General features: G+C 61.3%; 1 protein-coding gene and 1 long non-coding RNA gene across 16 annotated transcripts in view; both read right to left on the bottom strand.

The window, feature by feature from the left end:
* Window positions 1–882: 882 nt before the first annotated feature.
* LOC144314915 (uncharacterized) lies at window positions 883–5525 on the bottom strand. Of its 2 annotated transcripts, XR_013380766.1 has the most exons (3): window positions 5086–5525; window positions 1335–4366; window positions 883–1184 (listed from the first exon to the last, which is right to left on the bottom strand). It is a non-coding gene; the product is annotated as an uncharacterized LOC144314915 (long non-coding RNA). The 2 variants fall into 2 exon arrangements; XR_013380765.1 differs by having other exon boundaries at window positions 883–4366.
* A 3422-nt stretch (window positions 5526–8947) lies between these two features.
* PRDM2 (PR/SET domain 2) overlaps window positions 8948–19407 on the bottom strand; it is a 119100-nt gene continuing 108640 nt past the window's right edge. For 11 of the 14 annotated variants that reach the window (XM_077899567.1, XM_077899573.1, XM_077899562.1 and 8 more), the window contains 2 exons: window positions 13088–13231; window positions 8948–10783 (listed from right to left, as the gene is read on the bottom strand). In XM_077899567.1, coding sequence (XP_077755693.1) covers window positions 13111–13231 — 121 coding nt within the window. In that variant the 3' untranslated portion in view covers window positions 8948–10783; window positions 13088–13110. Of the gene's footprint in view, window positions 10784–13087; window positions 13232–19407 lie in introns of those variants that run through there. The other 3 variants (XR_013380768.1, XR_013380769.1, XR_013380767.1) reach the window with 3 other exon arrangements.

Below are 19407 nucleotides of genomic sequence, written 5' to 3' on the forward strand. Positions count from 1 at the left end.
TCAAACTCAGTGGTAAAAAAACAAAGAATGCAATTAGACTATGAGCAAAAGACAAGAGACCTTTCACCAAAGAGGATACACAGATGGCAAAGAAGCACATGAAAAGATTCGCATCGTTGGCCGTCAGGGAAATGCAAATTAAAAACCGCAATGGCTAAAATAAAAAATAATGACACCACCAAATGCTGTCAAGGATGCAGAGAAATCACTCTCTGGGTCATTCATATACTGGCGGAGGTAAAATCATATAGCTGCTTTGGAAAACAGTCTGGCAGTTTCTTAAGAATAAAACAAAGCAAGGTATACATCTCAACAACTGCACTTGCAAGAATTTACCCCAGAGAAATGAAAACTGCGCTCACATGCACACACATAAATCTGTAAGGAATAGTGTGTCTAGAGCAGCTTTAGTCCCCATAGCCCCAAACTGGAAACAACCTAGATGCCTTCCCATAGGTAAGGGGTTAGCTGGGGTCTGTCCACACCCTGCAACACTTATGTAGCAAAAAAAAAAAGGAACAAACTAGCAATACTCCTAACAACCTGCAGGAACCTCCAGAGAACTAAGCCAAGTGAGAGAAGCCAATCCCAAAAGGTCACACACAGACTGTGTGATTCCGTGTGTAACATTCTCAAAATGAAAAAATTGCAGAGATGGAGAACAGATCACAAGGGGTTAAGGAGGAGAGAGGAAAGCTGATGTGGCTATAAAAAGCCAAGGTGCGGGGTCTCCATGGTGATGAGATGCCCCGAGATGCCCTGTATCGTGACGGAATCAATGTCAGTGTCTCACTGTGGTAGTGACTTCTACAGGTATCAGTGGGGGACACTGGGCAAAGGGCACCCAGGGGCTCTGCATTCTCGTCTTACAACGACACAATCTCAAAATTTAAAGTTTCATTAAAGACAAACAAATACAAGGAAGTGATCGCTACGGAGGTCAGCGCAGTAGTTGCTTTTGGAGAGAAAGAGGGCAGTCGTAGTCTCTTCTGTAGTCACCCAGGAGTCGGCAAACGTGGGCAAAGCGCTCCCAGCCGATGCACAATCAACATGTAGCACAAGCAAATAAGCATTTGTCTTCGGCAACCAGGGTCCTGTCGGTCACGGCAGCACGAGGAGCCCGTCCGAACCGACGCGCACACGGTGGGAGAGTTCGGAGGTAAAAGTCGTCTGGCCCCCAAAACCTGGGAATGGATCACAGACACGAGCTAGCGACACAGGCCAGGACTCCCTGGCATGCTGCGCCGGGGGGGGGGGGGGGGGGGGGCTGTTTGATGAGGTTAAAAAGCCAAGACTTGGGGCGCCTGGATGGCTCAGTCTGTGAGGCACCCAACTCGATCTCAGCTCCAGGTCTTGAGCTCGGGGTCGTGAGTTCAAGCCCCACACTGGGCTCCACACTGGGCACGGAGCCTACTTTAAAAAACAAAACAAAACAAAAAAACGGCAAAGACTCAGACCAGTTTCCTGCATGACACTCCCACTCCACGGCCCACACCTACTAGGTACTCCGCCATCTCTTGCAGTCTCAGCAGAACAGGGAAATATCCAAATAGTTGTATTAGGAACTGAACTGTGCCCCCAGCCAAATTCATATGCTGGAACCTTCACTCCCAGCACAGCTGAGAACGGGACTGTATATGGAGACAGGGTCTTGCAAGAGGTCTTGCAAGAGCTGCAAAAGGCAGCTCCCCCGTCACAGGGTGAAGGCTAGGCCTATAGGACGGCGAGCTTCCAAGAAGGAGGGGAGACACCGGGATGTGTGCAGGGGGAGACCACCTGCCCTCACAGCGAGAAGGCGGCCGCCCGCAGGCCCAGGAGAGAGGCCTCGGGAGAAACCAAGCCCGCGACTTGGCCTGCGCTTCCAGCCTCCAGAACCGGGAGCAAAGGGGCTGCTTGAGCTCCCGGCGGGTGGTACCCCCAGCCACGAGGACCGCCACATTCCAGGACAGAAGTCGCCGCCCCGACACATCAGGTGATGACGCGCCCCCCAAGGCTCGCTGGAGGCCTGGGCCAGCCTGTGCCTCCCCCACCTCGTCTCGCTCCCCGGGGCACCCCCACCCTGGGCGCGAGGGATCACACACCCGGGGTCGCTTGTGCGGGGCCACGCAGGGCCAGAGCCAGGGTCACACCCGGAGCACCCCGACCCGGGCCCTGGGCACCCTGCACCTGCACCTGTCCTCGCCCAGCAGGGAGCGGTGACGGCACAGGCAGGCTCGGCGACGATAAACAGCCCGATCCCAGGAGAGCCCCTCCTGGCGTGGGGGCCACTCGGCCTGCTCTGACAAGCCTCGGGGGCCCCCAGGTCCACCAAGGTCTCAGGTGGGCTAGACCTTGTTCGGGGCCGGGACGGGGTGCGGGATGTCCCCCCGCCCCCCCGCCTTGTGATCACCGGAGGATCAGCTTTCCTGGCCCCGTGTGTCTTCCCTGACCCAGAAGGGAAGTCGTCCAGCCCCGCACTCCAGCTGGTCATCTGACCCCGCTCACTTGTCTGGCCCCTGGGGACACCTGCACAAAGGGGTACTTCTGCTTTTCAGACGGTTGAATGCATCCCAAATAAATGTCTGTTAACAAGCACGCATGCTAACTAAGCCTGGTTTCAAAAAACAAAACAAAACACCATGAAAGGCTGAAAAGAAATGCAGGCCGCTGTTTGCTCTCTCCCCGCTGCTCCTGGGGGGCCTAAGGGAAAACATCCCCGGCCCCAGGTTCAAATCCCAGCTCCACCCAACATCCTGCAGCCAGGCCGTGGCTGGTCTCGGTCCCGGGGGGCCCATGTGATGGCACGAACCTCACGGGGGTGTCGGCATGTGGGAAAGCTCAGCATCATGACTGGGTCGTCAGAGACTTGATCACCGACCTATTTTTACATTAAAAGGCAATCCAGCCTTTACACGAGGAGAGTCTGTGAGTCTGTTCGCTGCTTTTTCTGTGCCCCTGGTCCTGGCCCTGCCCTGAGGCCACACCTGGAGGTCTGTTCTGCAAGAAATACCTTTGGCATTTGGGAATGAGCACACCCTTCTATTGCCCTGAGCACCCTCTTCCTGCACAATCACCATCATTCTCCATGTTAAAGAGTCTCCCTTCCTCCTATAAGGTCCAAGGCTCCAGCCCCAGCGCCCGTCCCTACGAGGACGGTGGACTGACGCCATCCCTGGGGACCTACAGAGGGACGACGTTCAGAAGGGACCTAGCACAGAACGGGCTGGTGTCAGGAGGACCGGAGGGAGCCGGGGAGCTGCAGCCAGCCCAGGCCCGTCCCGGGGAGAGTCCTCCCCTGGCCACCGGCTCAGCACCGTGAAGCAAGGGACACTGCATCTCAGCTGGCACAGCTGGAAAAGGTTCCCCCAGGGCGGCGAGTGTGGGTCTGTGTCGGCAAGGGGGAGGCGGGGCGGGCTAGAGCGAGTAAATCGGGCCTTGGCCGTCCAGGTAGGGCTCTGTTGCTTCTGCAGGCTCCCTTCCCTCTCTCACATCCGGCCTAACCGGAGCCTCTGGTCCCCAGCAGGGGGCTGCAAGGGGATAGAAGCCTGGAGGTTTTTACTAGAGCTCGGGAAGCAGCAGAGGGTCCGCAGAGCTGCAAAGAGGCCCACCTGAGACCCCTGGTTGGGGTGGCTGTCACAGGGAAGGGGGAAGACCCCCGTGCTACCCCTCCGCATTCGGGCTCTCCTTACACCTCTGTCGCCCCTACCTCTGTCCAGGTGGCTGTCTGGAGGAACCTGGGGGCACTCTGGAAGAGAAAGGATTTCCCCAAGACAGCAGAACCAAGTTGGACACAGAGCCGAGGGCAGCTGGCTTTCAGCATTTAGCAACTCTCGCCCTGTGCCAGGGGGGCCCTGCTCTCAGACCCTCCCTCCCACCCACGCTCTCCCAGCAGGAGTCCTGTAGCAACCCCTGATTCAGTGAGGATGGACATGGGGGCCTTGGGTGGCATCACACGAACCAAAGAGCCTTGGGAAACCAAGGAAGAGCCTTGGATGTCACATATTTGCGGGAACTGGAGGATGCTCCATGGGGACCGGGGCACAGGATATTTTCCCCACTGGAACCTTCAAGAACAGACCAGCGGTCAGAACTAATCAACAAATTCGGTAAAGTTGCATGATACCAAATTGATATCCAAAAGTCAGTTTTGTTGCTATTCACTAATAACAAAGTATCAGAAAGAAAAATTAGAAAAAAAAAAAATAATCCCGGGGCCCCTGGGTGGTGCAGCTGGTTGAGCATCTGACTCTTGGTTTCGGCTCAGGTCCTGATCTCGAGGTGTGAGATCGAGCCCCGTGTCAGGCTCCACACTCGGCACGGAGTCGGCGTGTCCCTCTCCCTCTCCTCCCCATGCTCGTGCATGCTCTCTCTTCTCTCAAATAAAAGCCTTAAAAAAAAAAAAAAAGGAAAAAGAAAATCCCATTTACAATTGTATCAAAAGGAATCAGACACCCAGAATAAACTTAACCAAGGAGATGAGGGACCTGTGCCCTGAAAACTGTAAGATCCTAATGGAAAAAAAAATGAAGATCCAAGCAAATGGAAAGATATACTGTGTTCATGGATTGGGAGAATTGATACTAATAAATATCCACGCTCTCCGGAGCCACCTGCAGGTTCAGTGCAATCCCTATCAAAATGCCAATGCCATTTTTCACAGGAATAGAGCAAACAATCCTAAAATTTGCATAGAGACACAGAAGCCCCCAAACCGGCGCAGCGATCTTGAGAGAGAGCAGAGAATGAATAAAATCTTTAAAAAAAAAAAAAAAAGTGGTCTCTGTCCATAAATACTGGACCATGAGGGAGCCTACCTCCATCGGGTCTCCATAAGGCAAGCGTGTAGCCCAGGGCCTGGCGCACAGGGTGTATCTCGTAAGGATCACCGATTATCGCCTTTTAACCTGGCCATTCCACTTCCATTCCAATTTTTTTTTAAAAATCATACTGGGGCAAATAGGTATGAGGACGCCCAGGTGATGGAGTAACCCAAATGCTGGCTCTGATGTGCACCCTCCACCACCACTAGCATCATTAAGAGGAAAGCAGCAGCAATAATCGGAGAGTGTAAAAGCCAACAGGAAGGACACCATGATGGGCGCTTACCGTCCACACCCAGGGCTGCGCACTCTTCCGGGCGGCTCTGCTCGAGCAATCACCTTGATTTTCCCCAGACACCTCCGGGGACGCTCTGCGACCCTCTACTTTAAAGAGGAGGGTATGGAGGCGTGGGGAGGGTCAAGGGCATCGCAAGGTCACGCTGGGAGGTCCGGCAGGGCCAGTTAGCTAAGCTCTGTGTACATAAAAATCCAAAGGATTACGCACGAGAGGGTCAATCGGTACCTGGGGGTTTCCTTGGATTCTGTTTTTCTCAGGTTGCGTCAACGTACAATTTTCCAATTAGAAAACTCAAAACTGGGTGTTTAAGGAAACACACGAGAACTGGCCCGATGCCTGGCGGGCTGGAGGCTCGCTGGGACCTGGGCACGCCCCCCGGCCTACCGAGTCGCGGAAGGGGTGGATGGCCCACGGGGCAGCCCATGCTTCCCAGGACCCTCGCTCTGCTCACGTCCCAGCCCGGCCAGGAGCCCCTGAAGGCACTTGGGCAAAAGGAGGTAAGCGTCGTGGGCCGGAGGGGCTCACCCAGCACCGCCCGAGGCCCTGCCTTGCCCAACATGATGGCAACGTCCGACCAGCCAAGAACAAAACCGGTCCACTCGTTTGCCCCCAGATGGTAAGAAAGACAAGATGGTTCAAAAAACAAGGTATTCTTATTGTATGCATCGGGATCCCCGGGTGTCTCAGGGGTTTGGCACCTGCCTTTGGCCCAGGGCGTGATCCTGGAGACCCGGGATCGAGTCCCACGTCGGGCTCCCGGCATGGAGCCTGCTTCTCCCTCTGCCTGGGTCTCTCTCTCTCTATCATAAATAAATAAATCTTAAAAAAAATACAAGAATCCTATGCATCAGCAGAGTCAGAGCCACAAGCCCAAGATGTCAGCAGGCGTCAAAAGCCACTTGAACACTCTTCAGGGCCCTCAGGGCCCCACTTGACACCGCGGCCTTGCGACCCAAGGCCACGAGCTGTCCCGGGGGTGGGGGGGGGCCCGGCGCGGCTGCTGGGCCGAGGGCCAGGCCCTGACGAGCTCCCAGCCAGCAGCGGGAAGGCCCGGCGCTCCACCGGCTCTGGCGGCCTTCGCGCCCCCCGCGCATCCAGGCCTCGGGCTCAGGTCCCCGCAGGGCGGCATCCCACGCATCCCACCGGGAGCCCGGAGGCCCGCGGGCGGCAGGTGCTGCAGCCAACAAGGAAAGGACGGGTGAAGTCTGCACCCCGCGGCTGACGTTCTCGAGAAACTCTAAAATCTCAGGCAGTGAATCAAATGCACGAGGGCAGGAGACGGGGAGGCCACACGAGACCCGCAGCGAGGGAGGGACGCTGCGGGGACAGCACCGGCGGAGAGGCAGGTGGCTGCTGGCCGGACACTCAGGGCCGACAGCGGGGTTGTGTGTGCAAAGGCCCTGTGGCAGGAGGCGGAGCAACGCTGCGGTCGCGGCTGGCGCAGAGGCGCGGCCTCCAGGCCGAGGGAGGGAGGGAGGGAGGGAGGGCCTGGGGTCTACCCAAGGGCACAGGCAACCCCCGAGGATTCTTTACGGTGACGGGACCCACTCGGGGATGCCCACGGTCCGAGAAACACGGAGCAGGGCGGCCGGGGCCGGGGCCGGGAAGGCGCTCAGCACCCGCCCCCGCCCCCCCCCCCGGGGCCGCCCGCACCTGCCGCCCCCGCCCCCCGGGCACAGGCCGAGGCAGGAAGGCAGAGGCTCAGCGCACGCACCGCCCCGCACCTGCACGACGCACCTGCGCGGCGACCTCGCGCCTCCCCCGCCCGCCGCCCCGGCTCAGCCCGCCCGCGGTGACGTCAGCGCGCGTGCCCACGTGACCCCGCGGCCTGCGGCGCATGACGCAGGCGTGACGCACGGCGGGCTGCCCGGGCCCCGGCGGGCGCGCGGCGTCAGCAGGGGGCGCACCCGCTTCCGGTGGCGGTTGCCGGGGCGACCGGGACGCGCCCTGACCCGCCCCGGGAGGGGGACCCGACCCCGACGCCGCCCCGGCGCCGCGCCCCCCGCCCCGCGCCCCCCGCCCCGCGCCCCCCGCCCCCGCTCGCCTCGGCCTCAGCTCGCGCAGCTGCACGGATCCTGCGGAGCTCCGGGCCCGGGTCCGCCCCACCCCGGCCCTGGCGGCGGCCCCGCGGCTGCACAGCCCGCTCGGAACCAGCACCGGGGACGCCGGCTGACGCGGACCCCTGGGCGCCCCATGCACGGTCCCGCTCTCGGACCCCTGGGCGCCCCATGCAGGGTCCCGCTGGTGCAGACCCCTGGGCGCCCCATGCACGGTCCCACTCTCGGACCCCTGGGCGCCCCATGCACGGTCCCGCTCTCGGACCCCTGGGCGCCCCATGCACGGTCCCACTCTCGGACCCCTGGGCGCCCCATGCACGGTCCCACTCTCGGACCCCTGGGCGCCCCATGCACGGTCCGGCTGGTGCAGACCCCTGGGCACCCCATGCAGTGGGCTGAGGCCCCGATGCTTGTTTCCACGCCTGCTCCAGCCTTGGGCCCTGCTGGGGTTGGGGGCGGGGTAGAGGCCGAGGATCTCTCCCTTAGGGATCAGCCAGGTGACCCCAGAGGCAGGCAATGAGCTAGAATGCAGGAAGGTGGGGGGGGCCATCCCCTTGGCAAACTAGGAACCGGGCTGAGACGGGTGGGAACCCAGGCAAGGTCATGCAGCCGCCAGGGAGCAGGACTGGGATGGGACTTAACCCACAGTTTGAAACCTATGCTTTCCATACAGCCATGCACCTGGGGTGGGGCCGAGGCCCAGGGGCCCGCTATGTTCTGGGCATCTGGGGACTGACCTGTTGTCATGTTTCTGCCTGCAGGTGACTCAAGAGCTGGAGGAGCCAGTGGGGTGGCAGGAGGGGCAGCAGCCAGAGGCAAGCGGGAAACCGGAAACTGTGGGCCTGAGAGCCGGGGCCCAGTGCCTGGCCTGCATCTGCCAGCTGTGGGACCCCGGACAAACTACGGAGGGTGTCTGAGCCTGTTTCTTCATCTGTGAAACGGCTGCGGAGGTACCTGTCCTGCTGGGAGGCTGTGACAGGAGAGGGACCGTGTGGGGAATACCTGGTGCATCACAGGTCACAGTAAATGGTCCCTGGAAGGACGGCCCTGGGCTTGGAGGCTGAGTTGCCAGGAAAGGTCCAGCGTGCCCGCTAGTTGAATTCCAGATAAACCATGAGTGACTCTTTTTTAAGTCTGTTATGTCCCGAATATTCCACGAGTACGCCCATACAACGGGATAGTTGGCCATAAAAAAGAATGAAGTGCTGAGACATGCTACAGCCTGCGTACGCCTTGAAAACACTCGAGGCGAGAGCAGCTGGTCGTAAAAGATCATGTACTGTGAGATCCCATTTACGTGGAATGTCCCGGACAGGTGAGCCCACAGGGGTAGGAAGTAGGCTTCTGGCTGCCTAAGGAACCGAGGGGAAAACCAGCAAGTGCTTGCTAATGGGTGTGGGATTTCTTTTGGGGGTGACTGAAGATGTTCTAAAACTGAATGCAGTGGGGGCTGCACAACTCCGAATGTACCAAAAAAAAAAAAAAAACCCCACTGATTTGTACACTTCCTTACGTGGGTTAACTGTGTGGCACGGGGATGCATCCCAATAAAGCTACTTAAAAAGAATACATTGGGCACCACAGAGGCCTTTCTAGCCTTCGCGAAGCGGCTCCGCTCACTGGCTGGCAGGCGGGAGATTTGAAGGCAAAGTAACCTTGCTCACCAGGCAGGATCTTCGCAGAGTCTCCCTGAAACCTCAGGTTGCGCTCTGGAACCTGCTGGAATGGGGCCTTCGGGGCCGCCCAGGGAATCGCCAACACGGACCCAGAACCCAAAACGATCACGCCCAGGCTTGTTCTTTACAATCGCGCTTCACACTTTTATTGTTAATTTTCTTCACATGGCAGATACAGAACCGCCCTCCTCCGCGATCCACACCCACGCCCGAGAACCACCGCTGACCGGGAAACACCACTCTCTAGAAGACCACCCCGGCTCCGTGACTAGGACACTCCGTGGCCCTTTCCGCTAGTCTGAGAGGGTCGAAGGCGGACCGGCACGTTCGCACATGCAAACAGGAGCATCCCCCAGCCCCCACGACATTTTCTGGGATTCACCATCGGTTGAAGTTGACTTTCAAAGCTTTGGGTTCGGGAGCCCTCCCTGCTGCTGAAAAGGAGAATCCTCAAGAACTGAGAGGCTGGGGTACAGTTCAGGAGTGTCAACATCTATGGGACGGATGAGGAACAGCCACAGCCTTTCATGCTTGTGAGGGTTAATTTTCGGAGCAGGCAAAAGGATGCCAGCTATGGAAATGGACAACTTTAACTGATGGTTTTTAGCTGGGTGGCAAACGGAACACGGTGACGTGGCCAGCCATCGGCCCTTCTCTGCCCATGTGAGGGTCTCGTGAGACCTTCCTCCCAGACCGTTATCAGACCCTACATTGCAGCCAGTCGACTGATTAATTAAATAACACAAGTTATAAAACTTTAAAAAGGGGGCATTTACAGTCAGGGACATAAATACGTGCTTTTAAAAGTGTCTACGTACATATTTACAGAGTTGCAAGATCAACCATAGTAGCCCTGAAAAAAAAAGTCCCTTTTTGTGTGTGACCACTCAGGTTCTCCAAAGTTCTCTCCTTCCACCGTGGGGTTGACACGTCACTACTAAAAACAGAGCTGAGGGAACAGCGCCAAAGTGGGCTCAGACATCCGTGTCTGGGGTCTGCCCCAAAGGCACAAAACCCAAGACCCTCACTGGACTGGGGCCAAACTCCTAGCCCAGCTCACCCGTTTCTCCGAGACATGGACGGCCCCGCACACGCAGGAGCCAGCCCCGTCATTCCCTGGCAGGCGACCGGTGGCCTCTAGAAATCTCTTCTTCTTCCCCCTGTGCTTCGCTGCTTCATCCTCCAGCTGGCTGTTCAGTTCCCAATTTTTGTGTCCTTTTCCAGCTAGTCTGCGAAGGTCAGACGCTAAAGGTGTGGATGGTCCCACCGAGTGAGGCCAGAGCAGCACCCGGGCCCTCCCCTGGCCCCCCCCACGCCGTCCCATCCCCCGCCTCCCCCCAGGGAGGACCCCGATCTCCAGGCGGGGGCGAGGACCCATGAGAATTTCGAGTCTGGCGACGACTCAAGCCAGCAGCTCAGACAAAGGAGGGAGGCCGTCGACGTGCATGGGCCGAGGGGGTCGATGAGCGAGGCTCCGACGTGTCCACACGCCGTCGGTTCCCAGAGAGGGTGGAAGGCTGGGGAAGGCAGCGTGGCTGGGAGGGAGGCTCGGCCTCCCCCGAGGCCTTCCTGGGACGGGGCTGGAGCCGACCCCTGAGCCCGAGCACGGTCCCCGCCACGGCAAAAGACAACTCGAGAAGCAAAAAGCAGGATCAAGGAGCTCTTGAAAAATTGCATAGTAGGAGAGGCCCCACCCTGGCGGGAGGCTGAGCCGCAGAAGACAGTCCCGGGGCTGCACCCAAGTGTCGTCCGTGGTGTGGAACCAGCTGCCTTCCTGCCTCCCGGGGTTTGAGACCCTCGTCTGAAGACCGCACACACACGCGCACACACGCTCACCCGCGCACACACTCCCTTCCTTTCTCTCCCAGGCTCATCAAGTGGAATAGGTCGGTACTCCCTGCAGGGCAGAAGGCCAGTCCCTTTGGCTTCACGGATTCCAGGTCACTTCAGGTGCTGAGGAGAAAAAAGAAGAGAAATGATGCGGTGGCTGCAGACTCCGGGCCCAGTCCGGCCGCGGCCTGCGCTCCCGCCACGTGTCTGATTCAACCAGGCACTGAAATGTGCCACGTACGCAGCTCGAGGAGTCCACAGTGAACACACGTGCGTGCCCAGCTCCTGGCCCAAGAAACAGCACACGACCGACCTCCCCGTGGCCCCCAGCCACACCCCCGTTTAGCACCACCCCTGAGCCTCAGCCCCGGAATGAAAACTCTCGGCCCTCTTCATGCACACGTTGCCCATTTTCAACTGAAATAAATGGAATCAGTGGGTCCGTGTCCTTTGTGTCTGGCTTCTCCTGCGTGACAGCATGTGAGGTTCATCCCTTCCGAGCCTGTGTGTGCTCCTGCCCACCTCCTTGCTACGGGGTCGACTGCAGGACCTGCTGCCTTCATCCGCCTGGTCCACGGCCAACGCACAGGGGGCAGGTTCCAGTCCGGGCCCACCGTGAGGAATGCTGCTGGGACCCGCTACGTATGTCTGGAGGACACGTGCGGTGCACACGCGTCGTATATAGGCCGAGGGGAAGCACTGGGTAGCAGGGTGTGCACATGGAACACCCGAACTTCCCGCGGTGTGTTCTGGGATGTGGGCACACCCCCCCCGCTGAGTATCCCTCTGGTGGTGCAGCTGCTGGGTCCTAGGGATGTGGAGGTTCGGCTTCCATCAATACCGCCCAACATTATTCCATGGTATCTACACCACCACCTGACTGCACTCTGATGCTTGCGACGACCCTCACGGCGGGTGACACCGACCCCCAGACCCCCCCATGGCAGGTGACAGAGATCCCCAGATCCCCATTTTGCAGGGAAGAAAGAGGCTCAGAGAGGACGAGTGACTTTTACAAGGTCAGGCTGATGACCAGGGGCGGCCGTGGGCCTGGAACCCGGATCCAGCCACCACAGGGAGGGTCCCGGGACAAGCGGGGCCCCAGGGCTGCCCTGGCACTGCCCCACCACGTCTGGAAGACGCCAGCCCAGCCTCTCCTCTCCAGGCCCCAAGCTTTCCGTCTGTGAGAAGGGCGAGGGCAGGGACGCTCTCCAGAGCCTTCCAGCTCTGCGCTCAGCGCCCAGGCCACCGGCACTCCATGGCGTGCCCAGCCCAGAGTCACGTGCCCTCTCGGGAGCCTGTTCTGGAGACGCAGGCTCAGTCCTGCCTCAAGACAACACACCCTCTGGCGCAAGTGGATGTTGCTTCCATGCCCCTCCCCAGTCCCCAGAGAAGTAAAGCCCAGAGCCCAGAGACTCCAGCAGCTTCAGGAAGGGAGGAGCGAACAAGCTCCGGGTAGCAGGGCAGGCGGAGGGGAGAACGTACAGGATGGAGGACCCCAAAGTTTCAGAGTTCAGCCCATTCTTGCCCAGAACCACCACCGCGTTCTCATTCTGACAACCCTGGCTGCATTAAGCAGGTGTCCCCGAACTTGAGCGGGCCCCAGAATCACGGGCCATCTGCCAGTACAGATTCCAGGCCCTGCACCAGGACGCTCCCTCAGTAAATCTCGAGTGGCTCCCTGGGGTCTGTATCTTTCACCAGCGCCCTGACCTACAGGTGCACGGGCTCCTCCAACCATGCTTTAGAGGCCGGCCCCGGGGGCGCAGTGACAGAAGACGTGCCACGTCAGCAGCAAAGGAGCCCAAGCCTGCTCGAGACTACTGGCCAGGCCCAGGCCCCCTGAAGAGGGGAAGTCCAGCTTCCGCGCATGGATTCAGGTTTTACCAGTAGAGAATCCACGAAGAGACTTCTGGTTCGTGTTCCGCAGAATACTAGGACTTACTAGGACTTTCACTCGCAAATACGTTGTGGGAATAGAGACTCCACAACCTTTGCTGGGCTCACAGCCTCTCCAGGTCTCGATGAAGTGCTGGCTCTTGCTCTCCTGCTGTTCTCCGTCAGCAGTGACACCTCGTGCTTGTGTGTGCCAGGCGCTGTTGTTCCTGCTCTGCACACCGACACCTGTAGTTCTCACAAGCCATGAAGCAGGCGCCACTGTCATCCCCAGTCTACCGGCGTGGAGACTGAGGTCTCGGGGTACCTTGCCGAGGTCCCCCAGCCAGTAAGTGGCAGAGCTGGTGTCTGCGCCCGGAAGCCCCCCGGTGCCCACCTGCCTGCAAGACGGGCCGGCCGTGCCCCAGCTGGCACACAGGCGATCGTGCCCGCCTCTTCCCTGCTTCCCGCCCACCCCAAGCCCCAAGCCCAGTGCGCCTCGCCCCCAGAGCCACCCGAACCGGGCCAGAAGCCGCTCTGCCCTCCTCGTACCTGTCAGGGAGCAGGCGAAGTGTCTACTCTTTGAAGAGGGGTCCCTGGAACTGGGCTGCAGCCGTGGCCTTGACGTTTCTACACTGCCTGGTGACGTACGGGGCGGCTGGCGGAGGGCACCGGGACGCCAGGCGGAGGCTGTAGCTGTTGGGGAGAGGAAGGACACACAGCATCAGAGGGGCTGGCCCTGGTGCCCCACACGGCACCTACAGGACGTGGGCTTTAACGGCCCGCATGGGCTCCGCTGAGCGCTGCCCGCCACCTTCCCTCCGCTTCAAGGGACGGGGCCCCCACCAGCGGGGCTCTGGGGCGCTGCACCGAGCAGGGCTGCCCTGAGGCCCCCCCCAGGGCGACGGGTGAGCTGGGAACAGAGCTCTGTCGTGCAGATGGCGGCTGCCCTGTGCCCCCACCTGCCTCCCCTGGCCTCCCCGTCCCACCCCGTCCCACCCCGGGGCAGCAGGGGGAGCTTCTGGTACCAAGTTCCATCCATCCCCGACAGTGGGTCTCCTCCAGGCCGTGCACTCTACACTCGGCCCCATCCCGGCCTCACCGCATCGAGCACTTTCGGGAATCTCAGAGGCTGTGAGCCCAGATCCCGTGACACGGTTTGGCCCTGTCCACTACCACAGCCCATTAAATACGATTTCTTTATCCCAGGAAAGCATTTAAACATTTTTTAAAAGATAGGTAACCTAAGACCACGACTCCTCCCCTTCCTTCACGCAGCTAACTCAGACTCATCTTTCAGGTCCCGGCTGGGATACCACCTCCTCCAGGAAGCCTTCCTTCTTTGACTCCTGAGTGCAGCATCCCCCTGCAGGCTCCCACGGCCCCCTCACACTTCCCCACCGCAGCCCCGGTGACACGGAGTCACAATCGCGGGGTAACGTATCTGCCTCCCTCCTGGGCTGAGAGATCCCAAGGCCGGGGCTTCTGTCCTGTTCGCTGATGCATCTCCATCTCGGCACGACAAAAATAAATAGTCGTTGAGTAAGAACGACACGTAGCCGGCAACGAGCTAGGTATCTGCAGTCATCCCGCTCTACACACGACCTACCGAGGTGGACACTCGACGGGCCCCGACTTGCAGACGGGGAAACAGACACGGCGGGCTGAGAACCTCGCCCCAGGTCCCAGAGCGGCTCCCCAGACAGAAATGCACAGCAAGGAGGCCCTGGGTCAGGACAGGTGGAGGGTGGGGCGAGCGGGGCAGCGGGAAGGGTGGTGGCCCAGAGTCCGCTGAGACAGGGCGCGGGACATGGGGACGGGCCAGTCACAAAGCGGAGATATCAGGGTCGAGACGACTGGTTCTCAACAGGGGCAAGTGTGGGGCGTGTCTGGAGACAGGCTTGGGGGTCCCATGTGAGGGCGGGAGCCGCCACGGCACCAGTGGACAGGCCGGGGACTGCCGCCAGACGCTCCACAGCTGGGGACTGACCCCGCGTCAGTAGCGTCAAAGCTGCAAAGGCAGCCAACGGCTCCAACAGCTCCTATCACAGTAAGAAGTAAGGGGCGTGCGGACACACAGACACGTGAACCGACAAGTGGGGGCCTGGCCTCGGGGGCGGCGGGGTGCCCCGTGGGAACCACCCCACGGCCGTGCAGTCCAGGCCTGTGGGCAGCCCATTCCGCCGTCGGAGCAAGAGTCAAGGCAGACAACCAGGGGGGCCCCGGGCTCAGCGGCAGGCCCCAGAACGACGAGGCCCTTCGGCGGCCTGGGTGCGGGCCGGGACCCCAACATGAGCACAGCCCCTCCACCAGCTGACCGACTGCGGAGGGACACTCAGGTGTGAGGCCGCCCGGAAATTTGGGACGACCCGCGGGCTTGTCCTGCTGGGGACAAAGGCAGTCCCAGCACACCGCGGGTGCCCCCTCCCCTGTCTGCAGAGATGTCCCTAATGGCGTGGAGTGGGACGAGCAGCAGCCTGGAAGACAGGCCGGCCCCCACCATCAACTGCTACGTCTGACAGCATCATTGCTCAAAACCCAGATCCATCAAACCAAGGGGACCCCCTGGCCGCCCCTCCCTCTGCAGCTGCTCCCCTGCTCCCCCCGCTCCCTGCGCACCTGTTCCACCGAGGCTCCTGCAGCCACAGCCACGTCCGCTGGGGGGCGAGCTTCCCCCCAGCCCTTGGCCTCTGCACAGCCGCCCGCAGAGCCCCCAAAGGCAGGCTCCCCTCGCCCCCACCCTCCACCGGGCTTGGCCCAGTGGGGGCCACCCCAGCTGGCATGCGCACAGCCCTTGTAATTCCCACGTACTTTCTCAGCTGTTATCATGGACCCTCCCGGCAGCTCAGGATGTGGGAAGAACAAGCGCTTTTTATACCCATTTCACAGAGGAGGACACTGAGGCTCAGATTCAGACACGTTCCTGGGGGAGCAGAGCCCAGGCCTTTCAGCTCCGTGGGCCACACAGCAGGTCACCCCTGTGTCTCCTGTTAGGACGGCCTCCCTCCTGACGGTGAAACCTCCTGCAGCCAGAGGACCCGGGGCCCTGTGGCTGCCGCAGCCGAGCTGTCGGGCTGAGAACACCGTCTGCGGCACACGTACTTCCGTGGTTAACGCACAGAGACCCGATTCCAGGTTCCCAGTGTGTGACCCTGGCCAGTCGGGGCCTCTCTGGGCCCTGGTCTCACCACCTGCAAAACACGAGCAGTGACCCCCTGGCTTGTTGGGCTGATTAAATTGAGAGGAAGCTCTTAGCACAGGACACGCACGGTGTCTGCTTGGCGGCAGTCGGTGGGGCCGCCGGGGGGGCAGTCCCCGTGTGGGTCCCCATCCCGCTGGCCGTGTGACCCAGGGTGTGGCCCTCCGTGCCTCCAGGGCTCTGAACCTCAGCCTCCTCATCTGAAACAGGGGCCACCCCAGCTGGGCCGCCGAGGCAGAGCGGGGCTGGGGAGCCCGGGGACCCAGATGCGAGGGCACTTCACCTCCTGAGACCCCAGCAGCGTGGGATGCGGGATGCTCCTGGTGGTGGTGACACGGCGGGTCGGAGCAGGCGGATGGCCGGCCAGTGCCCTCCCTCCCTGCCCCTTGGGCCCCCTCACTCCCCAGAGCATGCCGGGTCAGGACGCACCCCGGCTCAGTCCCGGCTCCCACTCCCAGGCAGTGACTCCCCGGCCCCCCGCTGCCCTGGCCGCCGTGCTGGGCTCCCTCCAGCCTGGCCACGCGCACTCCCCTCCAGGCGGCCCTCAGCCCTGGCTCCTCAGTAGATTCATGGGGAGCCCAGGTCTGCACACCAGGCCCAGGAGGTGAGACCCCCGGGGGTGGTATGGAGGTATGTGTGAGCCCCCCGATTCTACATGGGCAGACGGCTGCCCCCCCCCCGTCCTTGCTCAGGTGCCCCCACAGGAACAGCCAAGGCCCCCACCTGGCCCTTCCACCCGCAGAAGACTTCCTGTGGCCACAGCATCCCGCCCCGACCATCGCCTGCCACTGGAGGGAGCCTCCCACCTGCCAGGTGCTGGGCCAAGGTGATCCGTGGGGTGAGGCGGACAGGCCCCCTAACCTGGTCCGCTGTGACTCGGTGGGGCCCTGGGAGGAAAAGGGCTCAGGTGCAGAGCCCCCGGGCTCCAGGGGACCACGGTCTCGCTCAGCCCCCACCTGGCCTCTGGGAAAGGAGGCACCTGGGCACCTGGAACCCCCTGCAGGAAACAGAGGAAGCAGGAGAGAAGGCCAGGGCCCGGGGAGCACGCCAAGAGTGCGGGGTCTCAGCCCAAGCCCCCGAGGCTCAGGGCTACGCAAGGACCCCTGGGACCTTCCAGGCTGGGCCTGTTCACCAGGGGGCATCTCCACGAGTCATGGGGGAGGGCCCGTCCCCTCACATGGGCTTCCTGGAGCCCCAATGCCCCTGAGCCCGGGGAGCCGGGGGAAGGTGACGTCACAGAGCAGCAGCCACACCTGAGCCTCCCGGGGCCTCCCGAGAACAGGGGGCGCGGCGTCCAGAGAGGTGGGGTGACGGTGCGACAACACTTAAAACAAAGGGCAAAGGCCATCCAATCACTGAGCAGATCATTCAATGACACGAAGAGGCAAGATGCTGTCGTCCAAGAAGAGCGTGTCAACACCCCACAGTCACTGGGCAGACGGGGAAGGCACAGAAACATGGAGCCCGCAGGTGAGGGCACGCGACCGGGTCAAGGCTGCCCCCCCTCCGTTCCCTCCCACTTTAGGGCCACGCACCCCAGCCCTCCCCCCCAGGCCACGTCCTCGGACAGCCAGCCAGCAGCACAGCAGCACAGTGATCGCCGTGGAGAGAAATGAAGCAGGGGACGGAGCTCAGGAGTGCGCGGTGGGGGCAGGGGGCCGTGAGGCGAACAAGGAAGACCACAGAAGCATCTGGGCCAAGCCCCAAGGCGGTGGCTGAGGGATCTTGCCTGAACACCTGGACGTGCCTCGTTCCAGGTGGTGCAAACAGTACGTGCAAAGGGCCTGAGGTGGAGTTTGCCTGGAATGCCAGAGAAAAGGAGGCAGAAAGGGAGGGTCCTGGGAGCCCTGAGAGAGGTGGGAGCCAGGCTGTCCTTCCGGGCAGCAGATCCGGCCGCCGTGTTGGGCACAGATTGTAGGATGGCAGGAATGGGATGAGGGGGGAGTGGGCCAGTCAGGGATGGCCGCTTGCACCTCCCTAGGGGCAGCAGGGGCAAGCGGCTGACTCCAGATGCAGCTTGGAGGCTGTGTGGACAGGATTTGCTGATGAACCGGATGCTGGGGCCGGGGCCAGGAAGACACCGGAGCCTCGAATGACCAGAGCAGGATGGCCCGCCTTTAGCCAAGACGGGAAGATGGCAGGAGAGGCTCAGGCAGGCAGACATCAGTCGGAAAAGGATTAAACATGAAGTGTCTACTGCCCCGAGTGGGGTCAAGCGGGTGGCTGAAACGGAACCGGTGAATCTGGGGCTGCTCAGCGTGTGTGGACCCGGGACGGGGCGAGGAGGGGCCGGTGGAGACGCCGAGGGAGCCCGGAGCGCGGGGGCGAGGGCGGCGGCCTGCCCAGGGAGAGGCCACCACTGCCGGAGGCCAAGGGGTGCCCCAGTCCCCACGGAGCCTCCATCCCCGGGCCAGGCTGCCCGACACGCTGAGCAGAGACCCCCGGCCGCCTTGGCCCTCCTCGCGCAGGAGGCGGCAGGGACGTCCGGGAACCCGGTCCCCAGAGCTGGTTGGCCCCGCGGAGTCTTCCCCAAGTCTCTGTAAGCTCGCCCAGTGCGGCTCACCGGAAGCCACGTCTGGCGTCCTGCACGCTCGCCATCGCCAGAGGCGAAGGGACAGGCCGAGCGTGTGGGAGCCGCTGCCGAGGCGGGGCGGCCCGAGCTGCTGCTGAGATTCCCTGGGGGCTGGGCCAGGCTGTGGGAGGCACCGCCTGCTTCCTGGCGCCAGGACCCGCCACTCCGGGAGTCCCCCATCAGCCAGCCCCTTCCATTCCAGGGAGGCCCTCCCCGCGATGAGGCCCCGGGCGGAGTCAGAGGCAGGACAGGTGGGCAGCCCTGGACCCGCTGAACCGGAGCCACCCCACCTGTAAAATGAGGACGTCAAGCGAGGACAACTCTGCAACAGGACCATTAGGGAGCGCCGGCTATGCACCCGAGCTACTTCGGGGCCTTCAGGGGAGCTCTCAAGTATTCCCAGCAGCCCTGGAGGCAGGGCCTAGGATGATCTGCGTCTTGTAGAGGAGGAGACAGGCTCAGAGAGCTGAGGGAGCCCGAGGTCCCAACCACGTTCTCTTGGCCAACAGGGGTGCAGCTAAACTGCGAATCCGGGACCATCTGCCCCCAAAGCCTGGGTCCCCTCCCTGACCAAAGAGCGCGTTTCCATATTCCAGGACGCCAGATGGAGTTAGCCGTTTGCCCACAGGACAGCCACCCGGGAGGCCAGGAGCTGGCTTTGTTTGAGCTGGAACCCTGGCAGCTCAGAGGAACCCTGGCAGTGCGACGGGGGCGGGCGGGGGGCGGGGGGGTCAAACTCCAGCACTCGCTGGAGTCACCTGGACAGGTGAGAACAATCCTGCAGCCCCGCGCCTCAGGCCTACAGATTGCAATTTAGCTGGCTGGCATCCCAGGCATTGAAAACTTTAAAAGTCACCTCTGAGGGGATCCCGGGGTGGCTCAGCGGTTTGGCGCCTGCCTTCGGCCCAGGGCGTGATCCTGGAGTCCCGGGATCGAGTCCCATGTCGGGCTCCCGGCATGGGACCTGCCTTCTGCCTGTCTCTGCCTCTCCCTCTCTCAGTGTCTTTCATGAACAAATGAATAAAATCTTTAAAACAATAAAAATAAATAAATAAAAGCCACCTCTGAGGGACGCCAGGGGGGCTTAGTGGTTGAGCATCT

The sequence above is a fragment of the Canis aureus genome, chromosome 5 (assembly GCF_053574225.1).
Source record: "Canis aureus isolate CA01 chromosome 5, VMU_Caureus_v.1.0, whole genome shotgun sequence".
In the NCBI taxonomy this organism is placed as follows: domain Eukaryota; kingdom Metazoa; phylum Chordata; class Mammalia; order Carnivora; family Canidae; genus Canis; species Canis aureus.